The sequence below is a fragment of the Rhinolophus ferrumequinum genome, chromosome 20 (assembly GCF_004115265.2).
Source record: "Rhinolophus ferrumequinum isolate MPI-CBG mRhiFer1 chromosome 20, mRhiFer1_v1.p, whole genome shotgun sequence".
NCBI classification, from domain to species: Eukaryota; Metazoa; Chordata; class Mammalia; order Chiroptera; family Rhinolophidae; genus Rhinolophus; species Rhinolophus ferrumequinum.
The window spans coordinates 33,917,590-33,941,434 of NC_046303.1; the positions used below are offsets into that span (position 1 = coordinate 33,917,590).

Sequence of the window (23,845 nt, forward strand, 5' to 3'; positions counted from 1 at the left end):
TTGAACCTCAGTTAAAACAAGCAGAGCCACGGGTGATGACAGAAGAGGTAGAAGTTGCTGCTCAGCCCGGAATGCCATCGGAACGCCATCCTGGGACCAAAGGTGACCAAGCATCTGCTATGGATCACTAAACAGAAAGACACATGAGTCTGCGTTCCTGATGGCACTGTGAAACCACCAGACCAGCCCTGGACAGCCCACCTCTAATTTCTTGTTACTTAAAGAAAATGAACCAATTTGTTTAAGCCACTCTTTTTGGGTTATCTTTCCTAACGGATAGGAAAGACAACACAAAGTTAGAAGAAAAGTTAGGAAAAGGTTTATAAAACCTAAAATAGGAGAGAGGTGTTCTCGACAGGAACATCCAAAGCAGTACAGAAAACGACAGACATAAAAGATGAATTGAAATAACAACAAAAAAGTATGGTAAACGATACCATAAACTAAGACAAAAAACAAAAAGACAGACTGATAAAAGGTATATGAAAACAAAACTGAAGGATTATATCTATTAATACTCGTATAACAAAGAGAACCAACAAATTGATAAGGGAAAAAACTCCAATGGAAAAAAATGAGTAAAGATATGAAAAAGCAATTCAGAGAACTGAAACATCAAAAGGACCAACAAAGATATCAAAAGATGCTGAGCTTCACAAGTAGTTAGGGAAATGCAGAATTAAGCACCATAAGAAACATATTTTTACTCATTTTACTGTCAAAGAAAAACATCAGTGAGTTTATGAGGGAAACAGTTACTCTGAGACATCACTGACAGCAATAAGAATTGTGTCAACATTTCTGGACAACAATCTGGCATTTATTTATTAAAGTTTAAATGGTATATACTACCATGTTTCCCCGAAAATAAGACTTAGCTGGACAACCAGCTCTAATGCATCTTTTGGAGCTAAAATTAATGTAAGACCCGAATTATATTACATTATATTATATTATATTATAGCCAGTCTCATAGTAAAGTAAGACCGGGTCTTATATTAATTTTTGCTCCAAAAGATGCATTAGAGCTGATTGTCTGGCTAGGCCTTATTTTCGGGGAAACACAGTATGTCCAAGATATTCACTGCAATGTTGTTCATAATCGAAGACTAGAGATAACCTAGATATGCCAAATGAACACAGATATGGCTTCAGATTACCTAGTGCTACAGAATAAACCACCCCAAACTGAGTGCCTCAAACAATGTTATTTCTCATAATACTGTTGGCTGGCTGGGCAGTTTCTTTGCTGGTTTCACCGCCAGTTCCTCTGCAGGTCCATTCAGCTAAAGGGTTGGCTGGGCCAGTAAGTCCAAGATAACCTACTTTCATGTCTGCTGGTCGATGCTGACTGTCCAGCGGAACATCTTGGTTTTTCCAAAAGACCTCTTGCCGTCCTACAGGCTAGACCAGCTTCCTTACATGGCAGTCGCACAAAAGCATTCCTTGAAGGCCTCTTGAAAGCTAAGCTCCAGAACTCTCACATCATTTCCACCATATTCATTGGTCAAAGCAAATCACAGGACCAGCCAAGACTCAAGAGATGGAGAAACAGACTGTCTCTAGACGGGAGAGGCAGTAAAATCACCTTGCAAAGGGGAATGCATACCAGGATAGGAGCAAATTATGGTCGTTAGTCATTCTACCACAGGTGGAGGTGGGGTGTGTGCGTGTGTGTGTGTGTGTGTGTGTGTGTGTGTGTATGTATCTGGATGTACGTACACATGCACACACACACACACACAATGGAATACTATATAGTTACAAAACAAGATGTAGAACACTTAATGTAGTATGTTACTATTTGCGTGTGTGGGAATTATGTATGTATTTCATCACATATATATTTGCAAATCCTGGTAGCATAGTTAAAAATGAGATACTGGGCAATACAAAGTCCCATGCTGGCTGGGGATGCAGGACACTGAGGGCACGTCAGGAAGTTTAGCAGAGGTGTGAGCCAACTGGCCCACAGCTGAAGATAAGCAGGTGCTGTGTGGGGACAGGGAATTGCACCGAGTTGTGGGTCCTGTGAGAAGCTATGGACCCACAAAGAGGTGCAGGCCATCAGACCCAGCGGTCAATGACACTGGGCAGTCGGGGGAGACACAGGGTGGTCTCCGTGGCAGGGACGATGCTGACACTGAGGAAGCCAGTAACACAGCTGGGCAAACGGTAACCACACTGAGGCTAAGTTTCTCACTGCCAGAAAAGGCTTTTAGAAACATGGAAAGGAGGAAGGCTAGAAAGAACCCTGGGGAATTAGACTGGAATTGGAAGTATAGGAACGTAACTTACAGTTTTATAACATATACACGTAAGTATAGAAGGAATTCTGGCCGCATATGAGTGTGTATTATACATGCACGTGTGTGTTTATGAAAACCACACTCACACACTCATGCATTTCCTAGTTCCTTTAAGCAATGACATCCCAGTAGCAATGAGCACCCTAAGCCCCTAAATCTTTGTTTTTAAACACCATCTTTTACAAAAACAAACAACAACAAAAACCAAACAGGGCTCCCTAGAGAAATGGCTGATTCCAGGACTAGATGAGGCAAAGTACAAGATGAAGCAGGAACAGCATGTTCTGCCAGAAATGCACAGTGAATGGGACGGGCACATGATAAACGGGCAGAGGAGCCAGCGAGAAGAGCTTCCTGCTGGCTAAACCAGGGACAATGTGAACAGCACAATAAATAGTAATAGTAACAAAGCACAACATGCTGCATGAAACTGAAATCCACGTGTCCTTACTGAATTAATAACCATATAAATAAATGGGTCTGAAAGGAAAGTTCTACCTTACCTTAAAATACCAACTAATACATGGAGAAGGAATAATAAAAATAGAGAAGTATCATTTGGCAATCACATCACAGAAGTGGTTAATTCAAGTGGGAGTCTCACAGACACCCACACTGAGGCTAGTGAGTACAAGTTTGATGAGAAATAAGATGCTGGCCTAATTTTGGAACACCTCCCCACAAATGCTGATCAAATATGGAAGGACACAATACGACCACCGTGCCAATCACCAGCAGTGGCTTTGTTTGACCCCGGATGGCTCTGGATGCAACACAGAGGGGCACAGCCCCATTTCCATGGTATTCTTCCCAGGGATGCGTGACCTGATTAGAGTCGCGAGGAAGTATCACATGGACCTAGGACGAGGGTCATCCTACAAAGTGTAGGACCTGCACTTTCTAAAACTGTCAAGGACATGAAACACAGGGAAAAACATGGCTGAAGAAATCTGAAGAGACCTGACAACTAAATACAGCATGTATTCCTGCATAGGCTCCTAGACCAGAAAAGAAAGCGATATTGTAGGGATAGTCGCTGAAATATGAACAGGTTGTTTTGACTAGATAGCAGTGTTGTACCAACACTTACTTTCTGATTTGAGGGGTTATACGCTGGTTAGATAAAAGTACCTTGTTACTGAGATACTGAAATACTGTAGTGTTTACGGATGATGGGACATATCTGCAGCTTGCTCTAAAAGGTTCAGGAAAAAACTATGATAATGAGTATGTATTTATACACACACACATATGTAATGTATGTATGGAGACAGAAAGACGGAGGGCAGGCCATGGAAGTAACACAGTAAAAAATTAACAATGGCGGAATCTGAGTAACGGAGTACTTTGTACTGTTCTGGCATCTTTTGTGTATAAGTTTGAAATTATTTCAAAATAATTTTTTAAAATCTGAAATAATCAAATATAGGGTGATGGAAGGAAAACTGACTCTGGGTGGTGATATATAGATGATGTAATACAGAATTGTACACCTGAAATCTATATAATTTCACTAACAATTGTCACCCCAATAAATTTAAAAAAAAAATTAAAAATCTGAAATAAATATGTGATACAGAACACTTAGTGTTAGGGCAAATGATAATCAGCTATTGTCTGAGGCCATGAAGTAGAATGAAAACCCGGGCTTAGCATGTTTCTTCGCACACCTTCCTTTCCACTACTCTGCGGGGGCACATGAACAAAGAGGGCAATGTCTTTAGGCCGCTTTGGAGAAGAGCATCTCACTGTTTTCAAATGAACCTTCCTTTCTCTTCAGGGACTTTAAATAGGCATTTTACAGTTCAGTGAGGAAATGAATCTTGACTTATTCATCTTTGTGGTCCCAGCACCTAATACATTTATAATTCAGTCATTGTTCTGTCCTTGAACAGGAATTCTACCCCTAATATTGTTCCAATCAGAAAATACAGTGACCTGAGTATCAAGGATTCTGCTACACTGAAAGGGAGAAACTGTCTATATCAAATTAAAATATATATGTCAGAGTGAGCACAGAAAAATATCAAGGATTATCTCTCTTAGGAACTTGGAGGAAGAATAATTGTCTGTCCTAACAGTCCTAAAAACAGAAGAGTGTATAACCAGTAGCAAAAGGTCTTAGTGTAAAGAATGGCTAACTGTTGACAGTTTTTGGTAAATAAACAAAATGGTTAGAATACAAATGAGGCTTTTGGTGAAAAGTGTCGACAGAGGAAGATCACCTCTTAAAAAATTCGAGGTCTGCAAGTGACTAGATTGAACCGTATCAAATTGCTGATAAAGCAACTATCTCACTAATAGATGAGAAAGATCATTTTTAAATCTGAAGGAATATATTTTCATTACAGAAATCAAAACTCTCCAAGGCATTTAGATAGTTCTCAAAATTAAACTAAAAAAAGAAAAAATGAAGCTGAATAGATTTCAGATATCTCAACACTCAAATCTTTCCTGGAGAATATATACATTTTTTAGTACATGTTATAGACTGTTGGTCTCATTGCTGAACTAGAAAAAAGTTACATATGCCTGAAAACCTTTGTTACAGTTAACCATAATGAACTTCAGGATTGTCTTTTCAAAGGTTTAAACTGAAAATTACATTTTGATCGCGATTCATCTGCTTTAAAAAACAAAAGGTACTAATACCTTATGAATTTAGAATCTTTCAAAGTATTATTAGGGAATTAAAATTATAACTGTATTACAACTTCTCCCCTTAAGGAGAAATCATAAGGTCAAATCTTTTCTAGCATATTATAAATAAAACAACATTCAGCATTACTATAAACCAGAATCTATATGGTTTTTAAATAGATATAGAATATTTATTAGGACTATTTTAAGGATTAAATGAGATAATGTATATAAAGCACTTAGCATGGTGGCTAGCAAAAATCAAGCACCCAATAAATAGCATTTATTGTGCTTATTCTTTTAGAAAGGATGTGAATCAACCCTGAAATACAGACAAGTGACTTAAAAACCTATTAGAGAATAGAGAAGTCTGTAAAGGCATATGGATAGAATCACAGTTAAATATCTAGACTGGCAAATTCAATGAGGAAAGCAATCTTAACTTATTCTTGTAGTCCCAGAATCTAACACAGTGCCTGGAAAACATAGTAGGTATTCAATAAAGGTTTACTTAAATGAAGTGAGTATGAAAGTAAGTTCTCTGGAAAAGAAAAAAGAAAGAAGTAGTCTGAGGTTGTCTGAAAAATAAACTGAGTCCAAAAATTACTATTTCCTAAGCAAGTCACTTTGAGAAAGGAAATAAAATACCTAAGCATTTTTAAACCACACATAAAAACTCCCTTCAGACTAGTCTTTTTAATAATGACTGAGCAACTCTCAAATCTGTTTTGGCAAATGTGTCATGTATAAAGTCTAATATTAGAGAGAAGTATTTTTAAATTTCATCTAAAAAAAAAAAGTGTGTATCCTCAAAGGTGGAAAAAAGTACCCAAGCATTGAGGAATCTTGTCTAACTTCCATTCAAAGAGAATCAGATACATTTAATTCATAGTTCTTCCATCTATTTTTACATGGAAATTAGCTTAAATTTTCAGCTACGAGTAAGTTGTAAATACACGTATTTCACTTTCAACAAGTTGAAGTGCACACCCCAGATAAGGAAGAGGAAGGAAAGAAAACCAAGTCTCTCAGAAGTGGGCTGTGCTACAGAAGTACAAAAGAGTAGCAAACAAAACTCTCCCACGGTCTCAGCAGCCACCTGTTAGAGCCCACACTTAGGGCACAGTCTGCTCGATTTCAGAAACCCTTCATATTGAAGACTCAAAATTCCCAGTGCAGTGGACAAGGGGAAAAGTGTAATATGAAACTACAGTCCTATCTTCCATACCCTACCTGCAAGAATAAGGATTAGTAGACTTAAAAAAAAAAAAAAAAAAAAAAAAAAGACTGTTCTAAGTTACTGCTCATCACCTCACTACAGCAACTACAGCACCCCACTCCTCTTACTTGGAAGCTGACCAATTTTATGAAAAGCAAAAACCATATCCTTAATAATACACTCAACTCTATACAGTGCTTGACTTCTAAAACTAGTCAGTGAGGTACATCTCCAGACAGACAGCTGGAGCTATAGTTCCTGGTCCTACTTCAAACTAAAATCTGTGAATAGTATGAAGTTACAAATCAAATAACAGCCCCAAGTCAACTTCTGGAAGAGGTTTTGAAAACAAACATACAAAAAAATCATTAAACACATCTACCTTTAACAAAGGTAGATTATTTCAGGGGAAAAAAAAAAGCCAATGATAACACTCAAAAGTACAGAACAGAATAATATCAAAGAATCTGCAATACACAGAGCAAAATTATTCTCAAATTATCATTTGCTTGCTATAGTGGCTGGAAAAGTATCAAATATATAAAGACATATAAGAGCTATTGTCCAGTCACTGACAGCATTAAAATTATTTTAAAATCAAATTTCTGGAAAGTTCTGCAGTGGCAGTTTAAAAAGTAAATTAAATTTTCATGAAAAAATTGCCTAACCCAAAATCTGGAAATACACAGTTAATTTCTTTTTAAACTAAGATGCAGGAAGGTCACAGGTACCAAGGTGTGTAACATCTCTAGGTGGTTGATCCAAATCAGTAAAAAAGGTCTCTCTGGAAGTAAGGAATTAAAATAATATCTTATTAAATACAATCTGATATGATCTTCAAAAATCACTTTAGTGGTTTTTTCTTTTACCACTAACAGAACAAAACCTTCCAACATAAAGATTTTCACACCATACACACTTCATAAATTAAGAACTGTAAATCCAAAACACTAAAAATTACCTACAGGTACTCAAAACACATTTGAAACATCAGACTTTTGTTTTCACATTCATTTCTCAGATTTACTAATAAAGCTCTTACGGAATTAGTCTTCATTTCGATACAAGATTGTTCAACATGCCATTCCGTGTAAATAGAGCTTGTGAAACTAATTCTCAAAACCTCCTCAGAAGACGCTTAATTACATACAGTGCTAGTTCCAATTTCCTGAGACTCCAACTGAAACGTACAGAAAACAGCTTACACACAATTAGGAAGGGAGAGGAATGAAGGTCGAAGGGAGAGGCCCATTCTTTTGTTTTGGAGGCATTAGCTGTAAATTTAGCTGTAAAAATAAAGGTTCACAAGAGCCATCTGCACCTATCCCCACCCATCATAGCCCTGCAGAGCACTTTCATCCACCCGCTCAACACTCCCTAGCCCACGAGATCGGTAGGCTTTCCTGCCCTCGAGATCCCGTGGCCTTCCTCATCTCAAAGGATGGGCGGGGGAGGCTGAGGTCCCGGGTACAGAAAGAAAAAGAGGGAACACACAGATCCTTTGAGGACAGTGACAAGAAGATGCATCCCGAGGGGGAGGATGAATGGCACCAGGGAGAGCCGGAGGCTTGCAAATTCGCTTGGAGAAAAGCCTCACGGGGCAGACAGAGGATGTGGCCAGTTCAGGAATGGGGACAGACAGACCGACAATCCTCCACAAGAGCAAGGAGGCGTATTTGTAGGAGACCCGGGAGGGCGTGAACTAGGCAGCGCTGAACTCGGAGCTCAAAATGGGTAGAGACAGCCTTTAAACAGATCCGTACCGCGAAGCTGAGACTTACGGTTACTTCCTGGGCTGAGGGTAAGGGTCGGATGGATCCCGAAGCTCTGCAGTTCTGCCACCGCTGTGACTGCCCCTACCTCTCCCGCGGAGCCGGTGACCTAAGGTACCCTCCCCGCCCCACCCACCCACCCAGGCGGGCGCCCCCTTCTCTCCGGCCCCGGTGCGCCCGCCGGGCGGAGGCTGCTGGGGCCGAGGGTGCGCCCTGGAGACCTACAGGGAAGGCTGCGAGAGCCAGAGGCGCCCGCGGCGAGGCTCAGAGTCGACGGACGCCCCCCATCCCTCTCCGGCCGCCGAGCCGCCTGTCTCAGGGGAGGGGAAGAGGGGGCGGTGGCTCCTGCCTCCGCCTCGCGGTCAAGTCCCGCTCATGCTCCAGCCATTCGCGCGCGCGCTCGCGCAGCCCCCACTGCCCTCCTCCCCTCCCCCGCCTCCGGCTCCGCCGCTGGCGCGCCTGTCGCCACCCCAGTCACTGAGCCACCCGCCACCAGCCCCAGACAGCCGGCGAGAAACCCCAGCGAGAAGCTGCAGGACGGCAGCACCTCGGCCGCCGACCCGGAAACTCTCCCGCCGCCAACCGCGAGGCTGCCAGGGGTGTGAACCCGGAAGCGATTTCCTCGTCCCGGTAGCGACGGGATGGAGCGCTAAGGCCTTTGAGGATTTGGAGTTCCCTAGTTTCGGGAGAGCGTGAGGGGTAAATGGTGCTGAGGTGCGAGGAGAAGGAAAGACAATAAAGAGCCCGTGGGCAAGAGGTTCTCCGAGTCCAACCACCCGAGCTCTCCAGGCGTGGGGTGGGGAACGCGGCCGAACACGCCGGGCGGCTTCTGGTGGCGACCGAGGATTTTTCTGTCACAGGAAGTTGGGTCGGGCCGCTGGGAAAGAGAAGGGAAGGAGGAATGAGAAAGCGGTGACGGTTCCCCGCCCCCCAGGTGACTGTCCCACCCAGTGAGTTGAATGTAGCGACCTGGGAGGTGCTCGGCCGCCCGCACGGGTGACTCGAGGAGCAGGAAGATCCAGACTCCAGCGAGAAAACAGAGAGGTGGGAGGCTGAACTATCTCCACATCTAGTGTCTCCAGGCAAGGAATTTATTTCTTACGAGTAGTTACAAAGAAGCCAAAGCCACTTTTTGGGTGGCAGCTCTTTGAGCAAAGAGACGTGCCCATCCTTCCCCGGTAGTGGACGTCGATGGGTGGGGGAGGAAACACCTAAGCAGAGTGTTTATTTTTGTCATTCCTGGGAAAGCGATCCACAGCATGTCTTTCCAGCTCACTTCTCTCTACATCTCTCCATCTTTTAAGGCCTTTGGCTTTCTTTGCTTTTTCTTCTTGGTGCTTTTAGCTGCACCAGAAATCTTTGATTTATCTGGCCCGACTCAGGACCTCGCCTCCATTCCTTTCTGTCTTGGAGAACTTACGTGTCTTCACAGTTTCTCCCTTCGTCTCCAGTATGTCCAATTGCTTTGATGTCCTTATCTTGTCAAAAATGTTTTCATAATAATATAAAAACAAATAATTCATTCCGCGATCTTTTCCCTTTAACCTGATGTTAATGTATTAGTTGGTTCCCCCTTAGAATTGGGTTACAGAACTACGGTTAACAACTGATATATAGCATATTTAGATATACTACGGATGAAATCATGCTCCCCCAAATAACCTCATTAAATGGACTTGGTGTTCACTGTCGGAATTCGTTTGGTTCCCAATTCCAACTATTACTACATTCTTTCTCTGTTAGCCAAATTTAGTGTAATTGCCTTCAAAAAGTATTTGAAGATTATTAAATATCTTGAATAGAGTGTCACTTAACAAAGTTTTAAAATTATCGGTGAGGCTTGTTGATATTGATAAGTGACTGGTAGAATTGGTTGAAGGGACAAGGAGAAGGCAAGCTGAGTTTAAAGAAGCATTAATAGCTTTTCTTCTATTCTGCTTTATTATTACTTCCTCTCTTTTTATTACCATAAACCAATTTAAGTAGCAAAAGAGTGAGTTTTTATGGTCAAAAATCCCTGTAGGGGAATTCTTACTGATATTTAGTTGCCATCTCTTCTCTTTAATATTATAATGCTTTAAAGTGGTTTTGTTCCAGGAGAACAGAGAAGAGGAGCGAAACAGCTACTCTCCCTCAGTTTTTTTCCTTCTATAAAATGAAGATAACAATAATACCTACATGATCAGGTTTGCAGGGGGAATAAAATGAGTTAATAAATGTAAAACAGCATAGAGTCGAGCACACAATAGGCACTATAGGTGTTAGTTATTCATATTATTTTAAAAGCATATTAAATTTTATATTTAGAAAATTAAAGCAATAAAAATTTAACGACAATAAAATCATTTTGGCTGGTGGAGAGAAAAAAACATTTTATCAGTGGTTTTGCATTATGTGGAAAACCACTGTACTCCATAAGGCAGATGTTTCTTATTAAAGACATGATAGCATTTTGTTAAACAGGACTGTCTAGCAGGGTAAAGAGATGTTAACAAACCTGCCCCGTGGAGGCCAAATGGCGTGTGTGTACCTCCTCTCCCCCAGTCATAGTGACAACCAGAAATGCCCCTACGTATTTTCCAATGATCCCATGTGGTCTGTGTTTTGGGTGGCAGCCCTTTGAGCAAAGAGGCGTGTATGTCCTTTCCCGATAGTGGACATTGATGAGTGGATGTTGATGGGTGGCTCCCCCAGTTGAGAACCGCTTCCATATATTTGTCAGGCCTCATTTCTTAGGCAGCATATCATCATTTATGCCTATGCATTTTCCAGAATAAAAATACCACATATTACCTTAGTAACTTGAACCCTTATTTACAACTCTGTCCAAACATATTGCACACTCTAGTTATACCTTTATCGCTTTCAGCTAAAGTTACTGTTCCAGTCTCTTTGCATGTGTTTCTGCCTTAGTAGTTTTGCCTTCATCTATTAGTAGCTTTTATTCTTTTTCTAACTTAAGCCTTTGTTTCCTTCTTTCATGTCACTGGAAGTATGTGTATTTCAAATATTGAAGTATGAGTACTTCAAAATCAATTTTTTAGAATCTTTTGGGGGCATGTTAACATTAAATGATGTAAAAACAAAATAACCCTCATGGTTATATCTTTTTTTATTACATCACATCTGTTTATCTTGTAAAAGTTGAATGTACTGTGCAGTACTATTCTAGACAAGTGATGAGCACTGATAACGCATTTTGCTAGTAAATGTTTTTGTTTAAATGAGTTGACCAGCACAGGAATTGATTTGCTTTAAGTTATGTTTGGAAAACTAACAGTTACTTGATTTCTCTTTTAGGTGCTTAATAGAAAAAAGGTTTCTGTGATTGTGCCATATATATTATACAGTGTGTTCACAATACGTCTTTCTTTTGGGGGCTTGCAGTCCTCAAACAGGCATCCATACATTTCATAATTTGTCAGGTTTTATTAACTTGAAGTCATTATTAATCTGAGATGAAAAGTAATTGCTAAGTAGAAATTCTGAGAAGAAAAGACCACATCTTTGTCACATAGTATCTATCGGAAGCTCTCTTGCATAAGGTGCGTTATAAGAATGATCTTATGGAAAAACTAAATTGAAATAAATTCCATGAAGTATAGAGTGAAAATGAATGATATGTCCTAAAAATGAATGTCTTAATCCGAATGTTTTACTGTAGTTTCTCTGTTGGAATATATTTAGTTTCACTGGATCTAAATCAGTGAAAATTTTTATAATTTAAAATAAAATAAAATTTTAAATTATTTAAATAATTAAAAAAATTTTTGTTTAATAATTTTAAAGGTTGTTTTAATCTTAGGATAATATTTACTTAAAATGTCAAAAGCTATTGGATTTTAAAAGAATGTCTTTTTAAGGAAATTTTCCAATTATAAGGCTTTTTTTATTATATAGGGAAGTGAATTAAAGTTTCCAAAATGACTTTATTAATTGCAGTTGAAAAACTGAAAAAATTCCTCTATTTCCTCTCAAACGCCATTCAAAAACCTTTCTTGAAAATGATCTCTTTTTTTCCTCTCTATGAGAGTTGGAGCAATAAGGAACTCATTAAATATGAACAGATCATTTTAATGCCTAATGGGCTTTAAAAAAATTGAAGAATGTTCATCTCAACTTGGCCAGGAAACTCCTTGTTTTATGTTCTTTTAGAAATTTGTTGGCATGTAAATGAGGGGAAGCTTTTTTAAAAAACACAAAATACGAGGTCAGACAATTATGTGTGTGTATATATATATATATATATGCATATATATGTGTATATAGATAGATGTATATACATACACACACACATATATACATATATCTATATATATACACACACACACATATATCTGCACCCTTTTTCCCCCAGACTAATTTTAAATCTCCATTAGGCATGTTCCAACAAGTAATTGAATTTCAAGCACAAATCTATCTCACTAAGTGCTATTAATAGTTTTTGTGGCTAGACTAATATGCATCTCTTTGTACTGAAGATATGAGTATATATAATACATATTTGGAAGAAAAAATTATATTCTCTAGGGAATTGATAATGAAAGTGGAGAATATTCGTACGTCTTCCTCAGGAAGTTTTTATAAGCTGACCATATGTTTTTGACAGTGATAGGTATGTCCAAAGAAAATTATAAACTATACTTTAGTTCATCCAAACGTCAAATATCAAAGTTCCCTCTCTAAAGATTCTGAAGAGAATGTCAATGGCTGCTACCTAGTTCCAGCTTCCAAATTATTGACAATATAACATGCATGGTGTAATTTATTGAAAATAAGTGTATATTATTCTGAATCACTATTTCAAGTCAATATTTACTAGAAGACATTTTTTATAATCGCATCACTTTTTTAGGTACAAAAGACAGATTTTTATGTTGTTAAGACTTCTGAAAGTATGTATTCCCATTAATTTTTTTTTTTTACCTTTAACAGAAAAGGAAAAAAGGATTACAGGGAAGTCTTAAATGATAAGCTAAGGTTTTGAATATTTCAATGCTAAGATATAACCAGTCATCTCTCGGTTGCCTTTTAGGTAGTGTATTATAGTCTAAGATAGAAAAATCAACATTTTATTTATGTAGTTGTTTTAAAAAGTGATTATGTGTCCTTTAATCTTTCAAGGGATTTGTTTGTTTGTTTTATAAAGCAATGGGAAATCCAGAAAACATAGAAGATGCATACGTTGCTGTTATTCGACCAAAGAACACTGCCAGTCTAAATTCTCGGGAATACAAAGCTAAGTCATATGAAGTGAGAACAATTTACTAACATTTTATTTGCTACCACTGAATGTCATTGTCCATTACAATTTTCATTTACATATAGTCTTACTATGTCCTGTAAATTCTTATTGACAACCAAGGTCTTGACAAGCTAGAATTGATAACCTAGATTGAATTGACCACCTCTGCCCATCATTGTTTTTTTCTGCTGCATGCCCTTTGATCATTTCTCTATTCATCGATGCATATGTTGTTAGATACATAAAGGTACTTGTTTCACTTTTCCTTACAATTTGTGATTTAGTTTTTCGTACAATTTATGGAATGGCTCTTAAAAATTAAAAGAACATTGCAAGTCAGCTTATTCAAAATTACAACCTAAACGTTCTTGCTTATTTTCCCAAAGAACTATTTTTAACAGTTCACTAAAAAATATCTTTTTACCTTTAATTAAGTTTTAGACAATTACATTACTTCTCCGTAGACTTCAACTATATTACATATATTAGTAAAAGTGATTGAGGCCAAAAAAACCCCAGATTGTTATCTTTTCCATGCAACAGATTCCAAACATCGTAAAATACTTCTAATCTAACCCAACTCCAGTTAATTTCTGTAGCATTTTGCTTAAATTGCTTTTTTAAGGTTAGTTATCTGAAACCTATTATAGAACAATGCAGGGGTTCTTGGTAGGCTGCTGCCTCAGCAGTGCTTTGGCATACTGGTTCTCAGTCCTGGCTACAGTGCTGAATCACCTGGGAAACTTGAAAACTTCCAGTACCAAGACCCCACTCCCTAGACATTCTGATTTAATCGGTCTGACGTGAAGCTGGGCATTGATACTGTTTTAAAACTCCCCAGGTTATCCTAATGTGCAGCTAGGGTTAAGAAAGACTGCTAGCTTATTATAGTCTAGGGCACATTAATTTAATTTAAACTTTCTCTTAATATTATTTTTCTCATCTAAGATTTTGTTGCATGAAGTTCCCATTGAAGGACAGAAAAAAAAGAGAAAGAAAGTTTTGTTGGAAACTAAACTTCAAGACAACAGTGAAATAACACAAGGCATATTGGATTATGTAGTAGAAACCACGAAACCAATTTCTCCTGCAAATCAGGGTATCAGAGGTAGGAAACTTTTTTTTCCTTTTTTAAAAAATACAGGTCACTTTAAATGAATTATTTTTACAGAGTAATAGTTTTAAAAATATATTAAAATCAGTTTCTTTTTATGTTCCTTTTCATTTAAAAAATTTGAAAAAGACTAATTTTTCTGAGGTACAGCCAAGCTCCTTCCAAAAGTAACCTGACTAATTTTATTTAAGTTGAAAAGTATTTAAATAAGTCACAGTGTTAATGATTTGTTAGATAGAGAAAAACCAAGGGGGTGGCTTGAAAACTAAAAGTACAAACTACTTTTGCTAGAAGTATAGTTTCCTAGGTAAGTATATTTGAACTGCTATTTTTATTTCTCTACTCCAGAACAGAGGAAACTATAAACCTCTCTCTATAACTAAATAAAAGTTAAGATTCAGGGATTAGAGAGTTCTGTAAATTACCAGTTATCAGAGGTTTTCTTCCCATTTGGTCACAAGAAGAAACCCTTTTCAAAGAGCCAAACTGAATTATAGAAGTATTAACCTTGAAAGGTTGAGGCCTGGTTTAAAATGTTAGATAATGTATAGTCTATGAAACTGATCAAAAGTTAATGATCATTTTTCTCAGGCCATAACCTCACAATAGCAGTTAAAAGTTACAGAAATTATAAACTACATCCAAGATTCAGTCATTACAATTAAAAAGGTAAAGCTAATTTCCCTCAAACAGCAGTTGAAACCGTTGTTAGTGAGGTAAAGCATACCTCTTGTGCCTACTTTGTGTTTTTTTTAAGCTTGTTCAGTGTTTTTTCTGTTTGTTTACCTTTATAGAGATTAGTTGTCTAATTCATCTGTTTCAGTACAGAGACCGTTTCTGTTGCAGGGATAAGGCTGAATCCTGTGGTTTGATTCATTAGTTATTTTGGGTATTTGTTCTCTAGAGATAGCTAATTATAAAACTGTTTTTCCTAACTTCTGGAGGTACCGTTCACCATATTTTACCTCCCCAGTAGGGCCTGACAGGTTTTGTGGGTCAGGGTTCTAAGCATTGTAACTCTAAGCATTGTAACTAAGATTATAATAAGTGCCTGCATAAATTTACAGATCTGAGTCCCACAGAGAGCATCTCCTTTCTTTAAATATCAGATTGACTTTTAATAAAATGATCTAGAGATTGATCTTAGCTAAAAAAGGGACTATCCTTGTGGGTAATGAAAGCATGTGAAAGGCTCTCTTTGGATGGCACAGATTTGTCAGTCTTTTTTCTACCTCTGTCTTGGACCTCTGATATTTTCTTCCAGACTTGCTTTACTATTGCTAAGTTGTTATAGTTATCAGGACCTATCCTGAGGTCAAATTCCTGAGACAGAAGTCTGATTAACCCAAATCATTATTTGAGCTGAGATAGACAAGTCATAATTTGCTGTCAATTAGCCAAACTCTATCATTCAGTCTGTTAACCCAGAAGGAGAGATAGAAGTGGTGTCAGTGTTGACAAAAATGTCCCCTGAGTAGTTTCTATCCAGAGGGCTGGGTGGTTTCTCTTAGAAGAAGTTATGAGTGGACAGGCACCCTGAAACATGTCTAGCACAATTGTGCCTTTTATATTTAGTAAAATGTACTAATATTTTTTTCAGGTAGCTTTTAAGAGAAATTAGAGAAGTTTTACTTAACTAAATAGATAATTATATTAACGAGCCATACCATTTCCTGACTTAGTCAATTGAGTTTTTCTAAATATATGAATTATTTTTACAGAGTAATGGTTCCTTATATAAGCATCACATGAAAAATCACAAGTGACTTTATAATAGCAGTAGTTATGCCTTGCCTTTTTATGCAGTGCTGTTTATAATTTACAAAGCACTGCCACACTTACTCATGAAATTCTTAAATTAGTTCTGTGAGTTGGTATGTGGTCATTTTCACATCTATAAAATAGACATAGATTGTCATCTGTTAAAATAATATTCCCATTAGTTAAGACTAGAACATTCATGTCCCACTTGTAGTCAGTGCTTTTATTTTTTTCCCCCACAACAGATCTCATGGTTACATCTATAATTTGCAAAGTAGGCATTTAAACAATTGATCAGAACTGGGGAAGCAGCAAGGCAGGAAAGATTAAGTGGGACAAGACCTCAAGCCAGAGAGAAGAAATATTGCCTCTGAAATTTATTAGAATGTTATTCTGTATCTAACATTTATATTTTGTGTAAGTGTCCATTTTGTAAAATAATTATTTAAGGCCTAAAATGATAATGGGCCATAATAATAAAAAATATTGACTCCAGTATTTTTGTGAATAAAATGAAGCTGCTTAAACTCTTATATTATCTCCCTGTACACAGAAGGCATCCAACCAGGTATTCCTATGTGGATCAGGAACAAGTTTCTATTTCTTGGGGTGAAGAGATTGGAAAGGTTGATTGAAAATCATGGCCAAGGTATCTAGAAGATGAGAGGTTTTAGAGTGTAAGATATGTAGGTTATTATTTATGGCTCCCTTGCTGCCAAAATCAGGAAAAACAGACTAAGAATAGTGGTTACAATTCAGAACAATAGTTTGTATCCCAAATCAGATTTTAATGAAGAATGCGGAGTTTGAAGGTTAAATTAAGAGGTGCTAACCTTTAAGACTTTGCAATGTGCATATACCACCCTCCTTCGCCAGCTTAGACTGTAGTAAAATTCTTCCCATCTACATCCCTGCTGAGTGAGGAAGTATATGCCTTTTGACCTCAGCCACTCTGTCAATCTTTAGCAGGACGTTTTCCTTGCTATGCATAGGAAGTTTCTCTTCCAGTGAGTCAAGACCAGGACCATGAATCTACTGGTTGATTGTCCACAGAATGTGTATTATCAGAATTACCAGTTTTTATTAGGGCTTATAATAAAATAGACTGTTTTTATATTTTCATTCCTTTTAATGCTGCATTTAAAATTTTTTTCTAGTTCTCAAGGTAATTTATAAAATTTAAAAGCCCATTATTTTTATCTTTATTGACTTTTTAAAAAAATGATTAGGAAAACGAGTGGTACTGCTGAAGAAATTTCCTCTGGATGGGGAGATGAGCAGAGAAGCGGCATTATTTATTGTTCCATCAGTTGTCAAAGGTAAAGTCTAAGTTCCATCTTACGCATCTTTTTTGTGCCTAGGGTGCTAAGCTAAAGTCTGTTGAATTTAGGAATTCATGTTCGTAGTTACTATTATAATACTATTGTAAGCTGCATGTTTGTAAATTAATGGAAGATGGAGAAATTTGTTACTTAAAGACTTTAATTTTTCATTTCAAAGTAATATTCAGGCTTCGGAACTGAACAACGTTTTTGTTTCTATTTCTAAAAGTAGAATAAAGAAGTGAGGAGGGAAGCCATAATTGAAACTAAAAATTTTCAGGTTATAATAACGGATTTTTCAAAGGATATGCTATAGATTGACTAGAAATAGACACCTAAGTATTTTGGAAAATTAAGAGATGATCAGGACCTGTCTTGTATTTGGGACAAGAAAGCATCAATAATATTTCTAAACTACTGGCCCAACAGTGGTGGCAATATTTAAAGAACATTTATATCTAACGTGAAAATTTAATTTGATTCTTTTACATCGTAGAATAAATAATAGAAAAAAATACTGAGTATCAGAGCAGACCTTGCAGCCCACTAATTTGTAACCTTGTGCAAATCACCTCTTTAAGCCTCAGCTGTTTATTTGTAATAGGGGTATCTGCTCCAATGAGGTATTAGATGTGAACGTCACTTTGGAACCTAGAGAGTACTTGCATCATGTAAGGTAGCAATAATAATGATTCTATATTAATGACCCACTGCGGCCATCCCCTCAGCCTGCTGCTACTTGGTACTTACATGTATTTTATTGGCCAGCTCTTGCATTCCAGATACACTTTTTTTCCCAGCCATACTTAGGTGAAAAAGTTCAGTATTTTAAATGGTGTTGGAAATCTTATTAATCAGCTTTATAACATTGTTGAAAAAGAGGAAGTAATTTCTTCAGTTCTCCAGGATTCTAAATGCTGTATTACCCAAATGGATAAGGTCACAGAGCTCGCCATCACTTGAATCTAGGTCTTCTAATTCCAAATCTAAAACAATTTGTTTTACTTAACCATCTTTTTAACATACTGTATATTTTTAAATAAAAAACATGGGAGTTATAAACCTCTGATATGATGGCATAATTCATTTTTCTTTTTCAGATAATACTAAATATACATATACTCCAGGATGCCCAATTTTTTACTGCTTACAAGATATAATGCGAGTCTGTAGTGAATCCAGCACTCACTTTGCTACACTTACAGCAAGGATGTTAATAGCCTTGGATAAGTAAGAACTGCCATTAAAATATTTTTTAAAAATTAAATGTTGATTGTAGAAATTAGCTCTGATAGATAACACTTTGGGAAGAAAATATGAAATTAATAATATATGTATTAATAAATGGTAAATTTTTTAAAATTAAATTTATTGAGGTAACATTCGTTAATAACATAAATTTCAGGTGTGCAGCATTAGAATTTGGTATCTGTATACTCTATTGCGCGCTCACAACTCAAAGTCTAGTTTCCCTCCCATATCATATATTTGACTCCTTTTAACCAATTTGTCCTACCTCCACACCCTTCTCTTCTGGTAACTACTGTTCTGTTGTCTGTATCTATGAGTTTGTTTTTGTTTGTTTTGTTAGTTCGTTTGTTACTTTTTGTTTTATATTCCACATGAGTGAAATCGTACGTTTTTTGTCTTTTTCTGTCTGACTTACTTCACTTAATATAATTCTCTCAAGATCCATCATGTTGTGGCAAATGGCAATGTTTCATTGTTTGGAATGTTTCATTCCAGTGTGTATGTATGTGTGTATCTCATATCTTTTTTATCCAATCATGGACATTTAGGTTGTTTCTATGTCTTGGCTATTGTAAATAATGCTGCAATGAACATAGGAGGTACATATATCTTTACAAATTAGTGTTTTCATATTATTTGGGTAATACCCAAAAGAGGTATTGCTGAATCATATGATAATTCTATTCTTAACTTTTAAAAGGAACCTCCATACTGTTTTCCACAGTGGCTGCACCAGTTTACATTCCCACCAACAGTGTACAAGGGTTCCCTTTTCTCTGTATCTCTCCAACACTTATTTCTTGTTTTATTGATGATAGCCACTCTAATAGGTGTGAGGTAATATCTCATCGTGATTTTGATTTGCAAGAAATGGTAAGTTTAATATAAAACTGAAAGTATAATGTAAAAATGAAAAACTCCAAAGACAGGATTGTTCTTGTTTGCTTGCAAAATGTTAATTTTATCTTCAAAAATGACAAATACTGCCTTGGCTTAATAAGATTCCTTTGTTATAAAACTAAATTTAATACTGAATTACTCTTATCAATGAACAAGTCATTTAACCTATCATGCCTTTGTTTCTGTGTAACAACAGGGCTACAGTCCTACATCGCAGTGGTTTAAATTTTAAAAGTGCTTTGTATTTTTTGAAAGCAGTTTTTATTATAATGGTATAAGCATTTTTAAAGTAGTTTGCTGTGTCTATTAACAAAACTTTTATTAATAGTAAATGAAATACTTAACCAACACTGATTAAAATTTTAAAAATCTGAATATTAGGAAGTATCACATATCAGAGTTGGATAGTTGTGTACTTTTTAAATCTTCACTTTTGAACAAACACTTCTACTATCTCTTCTCTCTATTTTGCCAGGTGGTTAGATGAACGTCATGCACAATCTCACTTTATTCCAGCTTTATTTCGACCTTCTCCTCTTGAGCGGATTAAAACTAATGTCATAAACCCTGCGTATGCTACTGAATCAGGTCAGACAGAGAACTCACTGCATATGGGCTACAGTGCACTAGAAATAAAGAGTAAAATGTTAGCCCTAGAGAAAGCAGATACCTGTATTTACAACCCTTTGTTTGGATCAGATCTTCAATACACAAACCGGGTAAGAATTGAATGAATTTTGGCTCTGATTTCAAAAAACATTTCATCTCAAATGTAAATGCATTTTCCCTGAGATAAATGCATCTATTATTAAACACTAAGATGACATCCATACTTAGCTCTATTTACATATGTTAAAGTCAAGTATCTAACGTTCTTAAGGGATTTTTTGTTTTGTTTTCCCCTTCTAGGTTGATAAAGTGGTGATAAATCCATACTTTGGTCTGGGAGCTCCAGACTACTCAAAAATCCAAATTCCCAAACAGGAAAAATGGCAGAGAAGCATGAGCAGTGTCACAGAAGACAAGTACTGTTTTGGTTTTACTCCACATTGCTTTTTAAAACTTACATTCTAATGTTAAAATATTGTTTAAAATAATATATACAATTAGTATATAATATAATCATTGCATACATGATTTACTTTGTAGCTGCTCAGTGATGTGTAGCTTTCATAGATATGTCACATTTGTTTTTAAAACAATTTAAATTTCAATTTGTTGTTATGAATAGGGAACGACAGTGGGTAGATGATTTTCCTCTCCATCGAAGTGCCTGCGAAGGAGATTCCGAATTATTAAGCCGTCTTCTCAATGAAAGATTTTCAGTCAACCAATTAGATAGTGACCACTGGGCACCCATTCATTATGCATGCTGGTAAATAGATTACTCATTATTTTCCTTTTAGAAAGAATTAATTCTTAGTTATAAATGTTAGTGCTTCTTTTCAAAACTATTCTCATTCCAGCCATGTTTTTTCTGTCGTGTTTGCTTATGAGCTTTCTATTTAAGATCTTTGATTAGTGTATATGTGCTACCATTCACAGTTGTAAGGTCTGCCCCATGGTTAAAGTACTGTCAGTGTTCTCAGGCATTACCAAGTCACACACAAGGATAGCAAATGACTAGTGTCATTGCACAGCACAGGGTCCCGTATTTATCCTTGCAATTTCTATTGTTTGTATTAGAGTTGTTATGTTTGTTTATCCTTACTATAAAATTTACATGTGTTAAATACTTCTGATTTGACCTTGCATAATGTTTGGAAAGTTCAAAGCTGTGTTATAAGAAATCCCCAAAGCCTTCATTAGAATCAGAGCCTTCCTCTTTTTTTTTTGGACGAGAGGGATTAGCTCACAGGATTGAGGTTAGCTCTTTCCACTAGTTGCCCAATGTAGTTCTTGCTCTCCCACTCCTCTCACATGATAATAACTCTTCCCCTCAGCTGGGGTAAGTTCTTAAATGTATGTTCATAGCAGTAGTCAACTGTCTGCTATTCCCCATCCTTTAGAAAGGATATAATCAAGTTATTTACCATTATTTCTTATGGAAAAGTTGCTTTTGACTTATTGTTTAAAGTGAACTTCTTTGGCTCATTTAAGCAGTGCCTACATTATTTACTGCTTGTTAAATGTCCACAACTTCTTAGCTGTGTGATATTGAGCAAGATACTTCACCTCTTTGCATCTAAGTTTTGTTTTTCTAATCTGTATGTAAAATGCATTAGTTAGATCATTGCTAGAGTTCTTTACAGCTCAATTTTTTTTATTTCACTCATTCCAATATTTGTGATCAAGAAGCTAAATAAATACACTTGCTTTAAATATACATCTTTTCTCCCTTAAAATATGCTGTTTCCTTAAAAATATGCTCCTTAAATTTTGTTTTGTTTGTTTAAAAATATGCTCCTTTATTCTATACACGTATTCTTGTTTGCCCATTACAGGGAATATTTATATCAGATTTGGAAAGAGTTACCCTAAATCTTCTTTAACTAAACTTAGTTATTTCTTCAGATTACTAGTAAATACTGCTAGCAACCCACATGCTTTACCTGGAACTAAACAAAAAGAGGTAGAACAATATAGTTCAAACCCTAAGAAAGTACACTGTAGAATTGGGAAAGACAGGCAGTGAAACTTAGTGTAGGAATCCCAAATTTATATTTAGCTATATTGTTGCCACTTTTTTGTGGCAGGAGTTATTTTATTCTCTAATAAAAGAATGGTACTATTTTCAACTACCTATTACATAAAAACAGAGTATTGTATAGTATTTAATATGCTTTGGATTGTCCCTAGGTTTCAATCCCAACTCTTAGTTCCTAAAAGTATAACTTTTGGCAAGTTACTTAATGTCTCTAAGGATCTGTTTCTTTACCTACAAGATGGGTTTAATAATAGTGTCTTTCTTTAGATTAAAGGACAAATGCAAATAAATGCTTTGAGAGTACCTGGCACATTATAAGCACTCAATAAATGTTGGCTGTTACTATTCAATTAATTTTAATAATTTAAAGATTTTGATGTCTAAATCTAAAATTCATTAATCTGTAATATTTTTATTTGGAAAATCTCATTACTACAATACACCAAGGAAAAGAGTTTTATCCTTTGATAAAATTAATTTTCTGTCAGCTGGAAATAATACCAAGTTTAATATACCAGGAGGTATGGGTCACCTTGCAATACTTTTAATCAGATAGATCATTTGATTGATGTGAATTTGAATGAAGACTGATTTAATTATTTAGTAAAGAAGTTAAATTACTTTATCTTGGAAATGTACTCTGATTCTAATTGGTAAAGGATCAAGGAGGGGAATACTGGGCTATCTAATCCAGAGACTGGGAATTGGCGCCTATCTTTATAAGTTAGACAAGATATCTTACCCCTTTTGGTCTGTTTTCTCATCTTTAAAATCAGGGTTTTTTATTAGATCAGTGGTTCTCATACTTTGGTGTCAGGACCCCTTTTCACTTTTAAAAATTACAGGATCCCCAAAAGCTTTTTGTTCACATGAATTATATCTAGTATTATTTACCATATTAGAAGTTAAAACTGGAAAATATTTTAAGTATTTATTAATTCATTTAAAAATAACAATGAACATCTATTAACATAAGTAACTCAATTTTCTGAAATATGCCATATTTCCCAAAATTAAAAAAAAATTAATAAGAAGAGCAGCATTGTTTTACATTTTTGCAAGTCTCTTTAATCTCCAGCTAAATAGAAGATAGCTGGAGTTTCACATCTGATTCTACCTTTAATTTGTTGCAATATTACATATCACGTAGCTTCTACTATACTTAGGAGAAAATGAGAGTGAAAGGGGCAAATAACATCTTAGTATTCTTATGAAAATATGTTTTACGTAGAGCACATCCTGAAAAGATTTTAGAGGTCCTCATGGCTTCCTGAATCACTCTTTGAGAACCACTTAATTAAATCACTCCTAGGATTGCCCCAAGCTTTTATAATTCTCATATTGGTGACCACGTACCTAAAAACGATTCTTTACTAGAATCACCATTTTCCAAAACGACTTAAGTTGGCTTTCTCCCCAGATGGGTAACTTGTAAATATCTCACTAACATCTGTATTCTCCCACCTCTCTCAAATCAGTGTCTTCTCTCTCTGACATTGCTAGGAGGGTATTGTAGAACTACGATGATTTGGCTTCCTACAGAGTACTCCATCTGATTTCATTTGGGCCTTCACTGCAGCTTAGTTGTCTATCTTCTTTGTCTCACTTATCCTGTCAGCCTTTTAGTCCTCCCCTACAAGCCATTTTAAACTTTTCTACTCTTGA

At 36.4% G+C, this 23,845-nt stretch overlaps 3 protein-coding genes across 14 annotated transcripts in view; 2 read left to right on the forward strand and 1 right to left on the reverse strand.

The window, feature by feature from the left end:
• The window catches only part of ANKIB1 (ankyrin repeat and IBR domain containing 1), a 115,413-nt gene extending 106,916 nt beyond the window's left edge, over positions 1-8,497 (reverse strand). Inside the window, exon 1 of one of the 2 annotated variants that reach the window (XM_033088019.1) lies at positions 7,950-8,497. The gene's annotated coding sequence lies outside the window, so the exon portion shown is untranslated. The remainder of the gene's footprint in view (positions 1-7,949) is intronic. The other variant, XM_033088021.1, reaches the window with a different exon arrangement.
• LOC117012217 (basic proline-rich protein-like) lies at positions 36-8,636 on the forward strand. The gene is made up of 3 exons (XM_033088253.1): positions 36-102; positions 1,976-2,175; positions 8,085-8,636. Exons 1-3 carry the CDS (start codon positions 36-38, stop codon positions 8,634-8,636), a joined length of 819 nt encoding a protein of 272 aa, XP_032944144.1.
• KRIT1 (KRIT1 ankyrin repeat containing) overlaps positions 7,942-23,845 on the forward strand; it is a 36,673-nt gene continuing 20,769 nt past the window's right edge. For 2 of the 11 annotated variants that reach the window (XM_033088034.1, XM_033088033.1), the window contains exons 1-8: positions 8,555-9,022; positions 13,065-13,193; positions 14,134-14,293; positions 17,290-17,379; positions 18,483-18,612; positions 20,009-20,252; positions 20,443-20,558; positions 20,765-20,908. In XM_033088034.1, coding sequence (XP_032943925.1) covers positions 13,092-13,193; positions 14,134-14,293; positions 17,290-17,379; positions 18,483-18,612; positions 20,009-20,252; positions 20,443-20,558; positions 20,765-20,908 — 986 coding nt within the window. In that variant the 5' untranslated portion in view covers positions 8,555-9,022; positions 13,065-13,091. Of the gene's footprint in view, positions 8,055-8,554; positions 9,023-11,240; positions 11,486-13,064; positions 13,194-14,133; positions 14,294-17,289; positions 17,380-18,482; positions 18,613-20,008; positions 20,253-20,442; positions 20,559-20,764; positions 20,909-23,845 lie in introns of those variants that run through there. The other 9 variants (XM_033088025.1, XM_033088027.1, XM_033088032.1 and 6 more) reach the window with 9 other exon arrangements.

Bases quoted from the DNA above. Each gene is read 5' to 3' on its own strand.
- LOC117012217 (XM_033088253.1), top strand. From the start codon at position 36: ATGACAGAAGAGGTAGAAGTTGCTGCTCAGCCCGGAATGCCATCGGAA. The intron at 103-1,975 runs GTGACCAAGCAT...ACTGGCCCACAG, and splicing joins ACGCCATCCTGGGACCAAAG to CTGAAGATAAGCAGGTGCTG. The intron at 2,176-8,084 runs GTAACCACACTG...CCACCCACCCAG, and splicing joins GTAACACAGCTGGGCAAACG to GCGGGCGCCCCCTTCTCTCC.